This window comes from Tasmannia lanceolata, unplaced genomic scaffold (assembly GCF_043159265.1).
Source record: "Tasmannia lanceolata isolate RefF3 unplaced genomic scaffold, GAP_Taslan_0.1 ptg000037l, whole genome shotgun sequence".
Classification (NCBI taxonomy): Eukaryota; Viridiplantae; Streptophyta; class Magnoliopsida; order Canellales; family Winteraceae; genus Tasmannia; species Tasmannia lanceolata.
Window position 1 is genome coordinate 5,954,520 of NW_027518714.1, and position 12,941 is coordinate 5,967,460.

Below are 12,941 nucleotides of genomic sequence, written 5' to 3' on the forward strand. Positions count from 1 at the left end.
TTGCCTTCTGGGTTTAAGTATTTGGGCCTTAATAGAAGATTTCGTTAATGCCCAGGTTTTAACATTTTTTTGAGAGATTTGCCAGGCAATTTTGCTGAAAGCCATTTCGTGGGTGACTTTTGCATGGGAGAACAGCCACCTCAGATGAATTAAATGAATAGGACAAAATCTGTTAAAAAATGAGCCAGTGTGGCTGCTCTCCCATGCGAAAGTCAGTGGCGATACGGCTTTCTGCTAAATTGTCTAGCAAAGTATGACAGATTGTGACAGATTCAATAGAGACAGGAGTTAGAAGTAGATAAATTCCTCATAGTTAAAAGGTTTTAACTTTTTTGGTTAAATAATTAACCATTCCCAGAATATTATACAGATCTGGGTTTCATCATTAATATATGCTATATGCAAGTATGGAGATGAAATAGTATTTTGTATATAGATGTGGAACACTTGCCAAGGTACTCATGTTTTAACTGTCCATATTGGACTATTAGGATATTCTTATCCCTTTACACTTCGGTTCAGCTTCTGTGTCTCTGCTCAAGCAACAACACAGATCTCCTTGGTGATAAAAAAAATATAAAGAAAAATAATTCGAAACTGAGAAAAGTAAATACTAACAATTGGCAGTCATGTATTCCTAGAGAAGGAATATAATCAAAAGCTGCAGAAAACGACCCACCGTAACTTCCTTGTTGAGAGTTAATTTTGTAAAGCAAAGCGACCCAAATGGAAAGGTACTAAGCAGAAGCTTAAACTCAACTTCAGTAAAGATGTAAAAAGAGACAGAGAGTAATTTACATGATTTACATTCAATTATATTGAAGCATGGCTTGGATTCTTCTGCTGTCAACTGTCACGAATCAAATTGGTGGGATCACTCAACACATACTTGGGTAGTTCATATTTTGCACCTGCGTGGGAAAAAAAAAGTTTGGTTAAAGAAACATTCTCAAAAAATAAAAATAAAAGATCAGATGAAGGAATAACATGCAACAAGCAAAAACCTCTTTCATCATAACAGGTGGTCATATCGGCACTCGTAACAATGACACCTGCACTGTCCACTATTGTTTGCGCAAGGTTTAGATCCGCATCGGCTGCAGCACGGAGTGCATCCCAAATCTCTGACACAATGAAAAGATCAAATTTATTTTAACCATGTACATTTCTTCAATTTCCTTTTCAGTTCTCTCCATGCTCAAGAAGAATAGCCCAAAAATACAAGTGGGGGTCTGACCACCATCTACCAAGTCTAGGTTCTACTATTGTGGCCTCGAGAAATTATCAAAACCAGTGTTACCTACTTACTAACTTGATCTCAGGTATAGAAATTGCAAAGCAGAAAACAGTTGCCAGAAATAGATGAAAACAATTCTTTTCTTTCAGTGAACGGTGTGAAAGAAGCAAGCAAAAGTGGGACCTGTAGAATTACTCTATCCATACGAAAACACCATTGAAATGAAAAGTCAATTTTGAAAAGCAAAAGATATCACTATTCCAGGATCTATCTCTATTCTTCATTGGGTAGGTAATCTTGGCAGGAAACAATGACTCTAAGGTTGTTACATGCAACACCATAAGGAGTTAAAATGCTAAATGCTACAATGCCCAGGACCTATCTCTAATAATCTAAAACACCAAAGATGAATGAGGAGAATTAAATGCATGGTCCTCTTTTGCTGTCATAGCTTATGCTGGATGCCAGTCAAAGAGCAGAGAGAGAAAGAGCAGATTGAACCTTGACATCTTTTTGAGTGAGACACAAGAATCAAGTTCCTAGAACTTCATCAATCAGGTTTCAGGACCTGTAGATTTCCTACCACACTTCTATCTCATAATAGGAAAAAAAATGGCATGGGCACATCAAAAGTCTGACATTTCACCAAAATGCAATTGGTGCTAGGAGAGACTGCAACTCACTTTCATCTACGTTTCCCGTTTCCCTTACATTCCTTTTAATTTCTACTTAACATGTTTATATTTTTTGTATTAAATGGATATACTCAATATGATTACGTGCTTCGCATATAGTCCCACATCAGTTAAAGATGTCATGTAATCTAGCTTCACCTATATAAAAAGGAGTCCGGGTTTTGGCTTTAAAGCATGCATTCGTGTCCCTATTCCATTATCAACAGTAACATTTATGCATGTAAACATACAGGAAAACGGTCCAAAATAATTAAACCATCTGATATAGTGATATACACATACAAGGGGTTGGAAGAAATATCCCTAATAATAAATTAGTAATAAGATATACAGAACAGTTATCTCTAGTACTCCCCCAAAAACTGAGATCAGGAAATTGAGCATATAAAGCTTCTGTTTTTTTGAGTGGTAATTGAGCATATAAAGCTTGTTACAGAAACAATTATGCCTGTCTCCTTATAAGTCATTATTGTCCTTAGGGAGCCAGTTAATTACGTCTTACTCTTCTACAACATCTCTAGGCTTTTCACTAAAGCGGATTGACTGGGTTGGCCAACAGAAGTATTTCACTTTGATTGTTGCCATGTAGTTTTGTTTTGCTACACCACATCCGATATTCGAATTTAGCAGAGATGGTCAAGCAAGAAATATCCACAGTGATAGGACATAGGCCTGTATTTCCTATTTGCTAAAACCTCGGAACCATAATTTGATTTTTAATATTAAAAATGAGAAGTTTTTCTGTGAATTCAGGCTTCTTTTATTCTCCGATTGAGTTCACTTTGCTACCCAAATCAAATAACTGTGACATCTAAGAATGAAATTCCACTACATCAGTACAAAAATTACATAGGAGAGAAAATTTTCTCTTACCCGACCCTTTTGAGGAACCGAACAGCAAAAATATTAGAATGCCTCCACAACAGTGCACTTTGTATTTATAAACTTGCAGCAGTCATCACATAATATTTGGACCTTAGGATTGGCAACCCTTGCCAAATAAAAAACGAACATGCGTCCCACATAATGGATATGGTAATAAACTAATAATTCATTCACTCCTTATCTAACTTAAAACTTTGATGGAAGCTCAAAAGCAAACCCGGGATGGGCAGGCATTGGAGGGCTTTTCAGCAATTCAGGAGATCGCGTATTATTATCATATTCCGGGACAGTTGGCAATTGTGATTCAAAGGAAGTGGAAGCTCGAGCGCTCCTATGGGGGTTGAAGCGGTTTGCATCCAATTGAACCGGTCCTTTAATTGTCGAAGGCGATACATCTAATGTTCCATCGTGGGCTACTTCCAAAGTGGTGGGACCTTGGAATCCGAGACGTGTCCAACACGGATTCTTCATCCATTTAGAAGAATCTATGCAACATGGGTGGGAATAAAGAATTTATCATTGTAGATGATGATGTTCTCCCCACCACTCTCGATATTTCTGTTGTAGACTCGTGTCAGAAGTTCCTTCTATGATAGAAGTGGCAAGGATCTCCTTAGCATACTCAGTCAATATCCCGTTCTTCCAAAGAATGTCCAACATATACATAGTGAATATTTTCGACATGAGTGATAATGCATTTACAACTCTATCATACTTCCCCTTCATGTAGTGTATCTCGATGTCTATGGCTTAAAGTCGACTCCCCCAATTTTGCTGCATTCATTCAAATCATGTCATGAGCGGAGTGGGGGGTAGAAGCAGCTATTGTAATCAATCTTCAGTATAAATTTGCCACAGATCAGGTGATGTCTGAACCTAGACAAGGCATGCATGAGAGCAAGAGTCTCCTTGTCATGCATGGAGAAATGGAGCTCTGGCCTTTGAATTTTCAGCTTTGAAAGGCAAGAGGTTAGCCAGCCTGCATCAACACAACTCAAAACACCAACCCTGATGCATCACACTTGATGATAAATGGCAAGCTGAAATCAGGAAGAGCTAAAACGTGACATTTACACACGACCCTTAGCGTATCAAATGTTCCAAGTGCCTCTTCAGTCCACTCAAATCCATTCTTCTTGGTGAGCTCAGCCAATGGTGCACCCAACTGAGAAAATCCATGCACAAAGAGCCTATTACTGCATAAACCCGAGAACCCTCTCATCCGGGTGAGGATTGATAGGGATGACCACTCTTGCACTGGCTGGATCTTCTGGGGTGTGGAGCATAAGATACTTATTGTGCATTAGTCTTTATATACATGAAGTGTATATATGTTTGTTTTAAAGATAACTAAGATATTTATTAATAAGAAAACCACCTGATAGAAGCAGCCACCTCCCAGGGAACAAGACGTCACCTGAGCAAGATACTGTTTATGGTCATCCAGAGTAACAAGCTATGATTGAGACGACACATTTAACTTATTGCTGACACATGTGCCATGCCATGTCCGACACGACACACGTGTCGACACTCCTTTGGACACTCTTAAATGTCTTGCTAGAAGTGTTACAAGTGTGGATACATTTTTTACCGTGTAAAGTACCTAAGTGTGACATTATATTTTATTATTGAATATTGTGTTTAACTCTTTAACTATTAACCATTCTTTTATTATAAACTCTTCTTTAACTAATATTTGTTGTTATATCCCCTCCCCTAAACCTAAAATCTTAAACAAACTCTTATTCCAATACTATATTTATTGTATTATATTGGTCCCCCTTTCTCATTGTATATCGGAGACAAAAGAGAACTAGATTAAATTGATGAATGAGTTGTTATTTGATTAGTTCTAAGATTTTGAGTTTATTAAATGAGTATATATATATATATATATATATATATATATATATATATATATATATATATATGGGGATTTGCTAGGGTCCATCGCAGAAGGCATTTCACAGTTGGTCTGTCGCATGTCACACCAGCCACCTCGTGAATAGAGACAACAGCTTTTGTCTCCATTCACGAGGTGGGTGGTTTGACATTCGACGGACCAGCCACGAAATGCCTTTTGCAATGGACGCTAGCAATTCCCGTATGTATGTATCGCCATGTTTAGATTTTTAGATGTTGCCACGTCAGACAACCCGTATTCGTGTTGAAACTCAACGCACGATTCTGTATCCACAAATCATGATTATATATACTTTCTATTTTAGCCGTGTCCCCTTTTCTAAATTTTGGGGGTTTACAGTGTCCGACACTCCGTGTCCGTGTCAACACGTGATACTTGTGTCCGTGTCCACAAATCATAGGTTACAAGAAATACATTAAGGGTCAGTTCCAATCAAAGCAAAAGGTTGTAAAACAAATTTTTACACGCTCATGCAAAAGTCGAGTGTGTTCCAAAATCCAAATGTTGTAAAAAAAATTTGTACCACACTTGCTCCCGAATTCATTTTCAAAATGTGCAGGACTTTACGGTCCAGGGCTGTAAAGTTATTTCCATCTAATTGACCGGAATTTCCAAAACCTACGTGTTTCTATCTTTGGTCGTTCCTCTCGCACTCCTCTCATTCCTCTTGTTCTTCCATCTCCTCAATCTTGCCATAATGTTTGTGCTGCAAATATTATATTTTCCTTCAGAGGAGAAACTGTCTTAGCTTTTTTATATTTGCAGGTAAAGCTTTGGTCAATGATACTGCAACACATGGAAGGTATGATACCAGAAGCTAAGTTATTTGTATTCATTCATTTTACAAAGGAAATACATGGCACCTCATCCTCTAATGATCAGTATAAATAGAAAAACTACTGGGTGTTCGTTTTCAAAGAAAAGTACCTTTCTGGCCGCCATAATGAGGGGCTGTGTCCCAGAACTCATCACGCATCTGTCTAAGCTGAGTTCTGGTTATCGGTTGACTATGCTTCCAAGCCTTTGGCTTCCGGAGCTTTTTAGTGTTCTCTGAGAGGATCAAACATAAGTGGTATTGAAATGCACACCAGACAGATAAAAGATGTACAAATATAAATGATCAAAATGTTGAAGTATTCAAGCTCCCATTTAGAAGTTGTAATATTAACATAGCTATCACCACAAAATGCAAAAATTATGAGTTGTTACTTCTGATAAAACAAGGAGCCAATAATAAAAATATAAGGCCACGTTTGGATACCTCATGTTTTTTGTATTTGTATTTGGATTTGAGTTTTGGATACAAAATACATCAATCATCCTCATGTTGTACGAGAGAGAGAGAGAGAGAGAGAGAGAGAGAGAGAGAGAGAGAGAGAGAGAGAGAGAGAGAGAGAGAGAGAGCTGCTACTGCAGCAAGGTCGAGGAGCAGTGAGCGTGAAGGTAATTGCCACAAATATTGATTTCCAAATAATGTCTTCCAGAACATATTTGAAAATCGGATTTTTTTTCACCGTTGTAGCTGATTTGGAAATCTATGGATCTGATCCTGTTCCAAATCTCAACTGCAAAGGTGAGAAATCCAAATCTAAATCTTGTGGGTATCCAAACGTGGCCTAAAATAAAATGACTACTCAAAGATGGAAAGAAGCACGTTACAAACAGAATAAATAGTACCGTGACAAGGATTTATTCATTAAGACTGATTAACTAAAAGAAATTTTCCAACCATATAAATAGTGCGGTGCTTGAGGAAAATGAAAACTTTTTTGTCAGTGTTTCATTGAAAAAGAACAAATAGCATTCTCCGGGCTACATGATGAAGTCAGCAGTAACATATCTATTAGTTAAAACCAGAGAGAGAGAGAGAGAGAGAGAGAGAGAGATTTTGGACTAAATGAAGAAAGAAGAACCGCCTAAACGTTATGGCTAAAACACGAAAACTCAGCTCGTGGGCAGGATTGAGAGGCCATTCAAACCCAACTGCATGATAATATGAGACGACAAAAGGATATTTATCCATTCCACCTATTGACAAAAAACTTCAATTCCCAGTAGAAAACGATGACTCATTTTTTATTTATTTCTGCGTCATTCTTAATCATAGCGGAGCAATGCGTCTCTTAATTTCCAAAACTTCTTACACGCGCCTTTTGACATCCCAGAATCCAGAAAATAGTAATACCCCATATCTCTACAATTCTTCTAAAGAAAACATCCCACAAAATAGAAGTCAGCCCTATCACCCCAACAACTAATTGCATTACTGATACAGGGAAAGCAAAGAGCGGGGGAAAAGGAAAATACAAAGAAAATCAAAATAGAAGTAAGCCCTATCACCCCAACAAACTACATCCTCACACTAAACACCAAAATTTGCTAGCCTGTCGGCTTTGTCCTTGCTTTCGCAATGGACAAGTGAAAGAGCACTCAGTAAAGGAAGGCCAAACGAGTTTAATCTCCCTGAAGTAGAAATGACTGAAAAAACTGCTACAGCCCTCCTACTCAGGCCAATAATCTCTAATGACCGGGTTATTTCAAGACAGTCTTTCATTTGATAACCTATCAGCCTCGACATTAGCTTCTCTCTGCACATGATACAAAGTGAATATGCTAGGTATCCCATTGCATTTCAAGAATCTATGTCACCATACGATCCTCGCTAAGGAAAGATATCAAAAGTCTAACTCCCTGCCTACTAGACAAAGCTTCCGCCTCGGTAGGTTTCTTCTCTCCTATTGGACCAGTAAAAGTGAGTCTAACATCACCAATTTCCATCTATTATGATCCCTTCTACACTTGCTTGTCCTAGGTTCCTGCAACGTGAGCCATCAAAATTCACCTTTATACTCTCCAATAGAGGTGGTTTCCATCTAATCACTATTTTAGTTTTAAGAACAGCACTATGCAAGTAGTGATTCCACTTTCTCCAGAACATGACGCTTGCACACCCTTGAGGCAATTCATCATCAAGCCCACTCCATTGTTCTACTAATCACCTTCTTCAACGTCACATTCCTTTTAATCTGTCTTCTAAAAATCTGCTCATTTCTTTCAGACCAGATCATCTGAAGTGTAATCGGAAGCCAACGATTCCACAACATTCTTCCATTGCCGAGACCTTCTATGCTGCGATGAAAGAATCAATTGATTTTCTCTTCACCCACTGACAGCCTAACATAGAAAATACAAAACTCCATATTCCTGCTCACACCACATCTTCTATGAGCAAATGAATGTCATTTTTGGTTCTTAGAGGTAAATTCTCAATCCATGTTCTTTAACTGCCTTCGGTTCTTATAGTTCCAAGAGTATTTTGGCTGTGTTTGCTTTGTCCTGTTTTGAGTCCCCCTCAAAATAAATTAGAACTTTTTTTTTAATGGTGATGAAATTTTTCATTAAAGAAGGAAAGACCAAGGTGGTCAAACCAAGAGAAATCATACACAGCAAGAACAAGGGAAAAAGGAAAGACAGGAAAGAAAAACAACTCAAGGGGGAAGATAATTAAAGTATTAAACATCTCTAAACCAGTTTTTTGAACTCCCTCGCTAATCTATCGGTCTATCCGTCACGAAGTTGGCCGATCTTCTAACATGCTTGAAGACAATCGAGGATCCTCCCACTATATCTTGAATCTCATAAAAAAAAACTGTGCAAACCTCCAAGGAGGAACATGGGAACCACTAAGCCAACGAATAATGGTCATAGAATCTCCCTCCACAATCACCCTATCCAATGAACCTTTGTCTAGAACTTTTATCCCCTCATGAATTGCTCTAACCTCTGCTTCACTTGCATCTGGGATTCCAATAGGCCCAGCAAAGGCCCAAATAACATCCCCGCCTGTGTCCCTAAGAACTCCTCCAATCCTTGTCGGTCCTGGATTCCACATACTAGATCCGTCAAAGTTGAGCTTCAAGAAACCTTGAGCCTGTGATTCCCAATCTTGCACCACTATAGGGCGCTTCTCTACACTAAAGCAGATCTCCCTCCATCCGTTCAAAAGATCGTAAGCGGATACAAACTTAAAGCTAGGAAGAATTTTCACCGAAGAAATAGTCAGAGCAATCACTTTCAGAAATAGGAAGGAAGACTTCGAGAAAAATAATTAGATCTTAAGGCTACTAAACGCATATTTGTTGGTAATCTGAGTCCAAAGAAAAGGTAATGCTAAAACCCTCAAATATTCTAGGGGTTTTTTATTAGTGATAAAATGGTCAAGGTATAAATCTCTATGGATGTTACTTTCCATGAGTCTATCACTTATTTTTTCTACTCTAGGGAAGTTTCCATCATCTCTTACTCTTTAGAGAACAGTAGGAGAGTGGAGGAGAGTAGTATGCCTCTTCCTCATCTTGTTGCTTGTGATTATGAATAATCTGAGTGAGTTGGTGCAATTGCATCAATCTGCAAAGTCTTTGAAGGAATTGAATATTTCTAACCATAAAGGAGAGGCATAATAAGCATAAAGACTACCAATTCTCACAACTTGTTAACTATCATTTCCTTGGATCCAAATATCTTTTTCTCTTCATCTGCTTCTATGGTTAAAACTCATGATCCTGATTCACCTATTTCACTATGGAAACATAAGCATTCGTGTGTGGGACATCATACAAGCAATTTTGTTTCTTATCCATTTGTATCCCCTTGGTATCGTTCTCATCTTCTTCTATATCCTGTATTGATATCCCTTCAAGTGTAATAGATTCTATGGCTGATCTGAAGTGGAAAAAGAAGTGGTGAAGAGCTGAAGGCTCTAAAATTGAATAGAAAATGAGAATCTGAACAAGTTACCAAAGGAAAGCATGTTGTAGGGTGGAAATTGGTGTACACCATCAAGCATATGTAGACGGTTCAATTGAAAGATATAAGTCATGTGTCTCCACTTCAATTGAAAGATATATGCGCTAGCTTGAAGGGAATGATGGTAGATCAATCCAATCTATTTTTATTAGTTAGGTGTAACTTTCCATATTGTTAGGGACATTTATGTCTTTTGGTTATAGATAAGAGTTTTTGTAATTAGGGATTTGCTAGCATTCATTGCAGAAGGCGAGCGTCTGTTGCACAAGGGAGCAGCCACATAGGCTCAGATTTTGTCTTATTCATTTAATTCATCTGAGGTGGCTGCTCTCCCATGCAACAGACGCTCCGTGAAATGCCTTCTTAATAAGTGATTTGATAGTTGTGAGATCACCAATCAAACTTTTTTCTCTCGTTCTTCCTTTTTCATTTTCAACGTATACGACTTCATTGTGCCACATGGCAGATAGAGAAGGCCTATAAGGAAAAATGTTGGCCTTAACCTAGCTACATTAGTCAACCCTTTCAGAACTCCAACCTCAGTTGCATGGTTGCTAACTGCAAGAGCACAAACAATCTCTGTACACACAGATAAGTCAATAAAGTGCATAGATTGTCATTTTGGTAAATGCTTTCTACGCTCTCCTAGAACTTTGCATGCGGTAAAGAAAAAATATGCTTTGTCTACTTATTCTGTTGAAAAAATAAGTGGTGAATGCACATTTTTTTGAAACATTTCCCAAGTCACTGTTTTAGTCTTTGTTTGCTTTTCTGTGGTTTCGTTCATGGGAAACTTGAGAAATTGATGAGATGAGGATGTAACAACCAAGTTGCCAGATAAAAAGTAGTTCAGTTACAGTTTTCCAAATGATCTAAGCAAGAGGAAACGGATCATGAATAGGAAAATGTGAAATATAATACAATTTATTTACCTACTTACCACATCAATCCCCAAGCTAAACACCAATAAAACCTCAAGAAATACAAACAAATAAGTGTTCTACAATATGTCAAGTATTTAGCACAGTCTACTTGTACATGCCACATCAAAGGAGGCCCACATGAATAGATGATAAATCAGCTAACAGTGCTTCTACCAATCTCCATTAGCCAATAAATACGAACTATAAAGGCTTCAAGCTCAGCATCTTGCAGTCTATCTTTAATGCTAGAGATGCCTATGGTGACTAAGATTGAACTGAAAAAAAATAAAAAATAAAAATAAAAATGTGACTATCTTACAAAGAAATCAATGAGAAATGTAGGGGTTGTTAAGGGATTAAGCCAACATAATTATTTCAATCCTTTCACTCACTAACACTTGCTAGAATTTTTTTTTTTTTTGGAAAGATACTACCACTTCCTAGTTATGCACAAATTACTCGTGCAATACAGATAAACGCATCACGGTATACATGAATTCCACAACTAGGTCTCCTAGTTGTGGAATTCATCCAAAGAATAGCAAAAACCAGCTCCATTTCCTGATTCAAATACCATTCGACAGGCATTGCATGTCAAAGAGATTTGTTTCCCTAACCGTGATCATTAATTCCACATGGGAAATCTAAATTAAAACAAAAGAAAACAAGATAACCACAAAAAGTGACCGTATAATTTGGTTGCAACAAATAGAAGGAAAATATGAAAAATCACACAACAGATCAAGAAAGCAAGAATGAACTGAAGGTTTGCCCTAAAATCTGCATGCACATAACAAAAAGAACAAAAACCTGCAGAAAATCCAAAATTTAGAAAAGTAACAAAAACACATATCCAATTCTGTACATTGAAACCCTAAAACCGGGAAAACAACAAAGAAACCCTACAAAAAGAGCGAAAAAAAACGAACAGAAACGTACATAAAAACTCACCTTCTCCTTTACCCTGCGAAGATCCAGCACAACCCATCGCTCTTCTCACCAAATCAGGAAAAAAAAAAAATCAAACCCTAGCCATTTCGCAGCTCAAATAAAGCTGTAATTGGTGTTGAGAAGGTCAAACGCAATTCGATTGAAAAAGGTATTATCGTTGCGTGTAATTTTATGGTTTTTTAAATTTCTGGTGCCCTCTTTTTTTTTTTTTTTTTTTGTACTCTTTGTTGCCACTGTGACTGCTTAGCGACAGCTATAAAAAGACATCAGTGTTAGAATTTTACGAAAATGGAAACTCTGGAAAAACTAATTTTGAGCAAACGTTTATTTGGCTTATTAAAAATTGCGGAGAAGAGAGAGAGAATGCAATAACGAGTCGAGTTACACCGATTCCGTAACTCGTCTTTCCTTTTCAAGGGTTGCTTTGTGAGTGGCTCGATTTAATAGGTTGCCGACAAGAGAGGTCCGAATCACACTTGATTCGGAAAATTACTAGAAAACCCTTGCTAATAATCGAAATTACGTACATCACTCAGGCCAAAATTGAAATTTGGTAACCTCGTATAAACAAAGTTGTGTGACCATGTAATTGAGATTGGTATATTTATCGATGTTTGTTTTTTGGGAAATGTTATCAGCACTACTGTATTTTGATGAGGGCACTCCTCACTTTATTAAAAGTACGGTATGGCCCACACCATAGGATGATCCAAACCGTCCATTAGATGGGCCACAGCCTAAATAGGTTGGGCCTCAAAAATTATTTCCATGGGTTGATCCTAACCCTCCGATATGAATGTTAGAGGGTTGATCCTAACTCTCTATAGATTGGAGGGTTAGGATCAACCTATGAAAATGATTTTTGGGGCACTACCTATTTAGGATGTGGCCCATCTAATGGACAGTTTGGATCATCCTATGGTGCGGGGCCATACTGTACTTTTAATGAATGAGGAGTGCTTTCATCAAAATACAGTAGTGCTGATAACATTTCCCTTTTTTTCATGAAATTCCTTCATTTACTTTCTTAGCATGGTGAATTTTTGTGATTTGGGGTTTCACATTTGAATGGGAAGTTAACATCCCTCTCTGGGACATTGTTACAAAGTTCTTTGAATAATTGAAAATTCCTTGGAAGAAACTCAAAATTTTGATGCCCCATTTTTAGAAGTTGAGAATAATTTTTTCTTTTTAAAAAAAAAGTCTGGCATTTTTCTCATTAAATGTGGCTTTTTGAATTAAAGTCAAATTTTCCAATTTGATTCCACCCACAAGAAGAGAATTGATAGAATCAATTTTCCTTATGAATACATTTCTATATTGCAGTAGGTTTCCTTTTCTCTTTTCCCTATTATGCTGAATTGCTGATTTATGTTTCCTATTTTGCACGACCCCACCCCCCCACCTTCCCCCAAAAAAAAAAAAAAAAAACCGAATTCCTATATAATGTAAATGCCGTATGGCTATCAAGCAAGGAATAATAACAATCACTGCAGTTAGCACATTGGAGGTCGAGT

At 37.5% G+C, this 12,941-nt stretch overlaps 1 protein-coding gene across 1 annotated transcript; it reads right to left on the reverse strand.

Moving 5' to 3' along the window:
• Positions 1 to 577: 577 nt before the first annotated feature.
• On the reverse strand, positions 578 to 11,807 carry LOC143862252 (uncharacterized). The gene is made up of 4 exons (XM_077373258.1): positions 11,425 to 11,807; positions 5,672 to 5,794; positions 1,005 to 1,124; positions 578 to 911 (listed from the first exon to the last, which is right to left on the reverse strand). Exons 1-4 carry the CDS (start codon positions 11,459 to 11,461, stop codon positions 847 to 849), a joined length of 345 nt encoding a protein of 114 aa, XP_077229373.1. The 5' UTR covers positions 11,462 to 11,807; the 3' UTR covers positions 578 to 846.
• Positions 11,808 to 12,941: the final 1,134 nt, after the last annotated feature.

Excerpts from the sequence above, each read along its gene's own strand:
- LOC143862252 (XM_077373258.1), bottom strand. The coding sequence starts at position 11,461 with ATGGGTTGTGCTGGATCTTCGCAGGGTAAAGGAGAAG. Across the intron at positions 5,795-11,424 it reads TTCGCAGGGTAAAGGAGAAG|AGAACACTAAAAAGCTCCGG; the intron begins GTGAGTTTTTAT and ends TGATCCTCTCAG. Across the intron at positions 1,125-5,671 it reads TCATTATGGCGGCCAGAAAG|AGATTTGGGATGCACTCCGT; the intron begins GTACTTTTCTTT and ends TCATTGTGTCAG.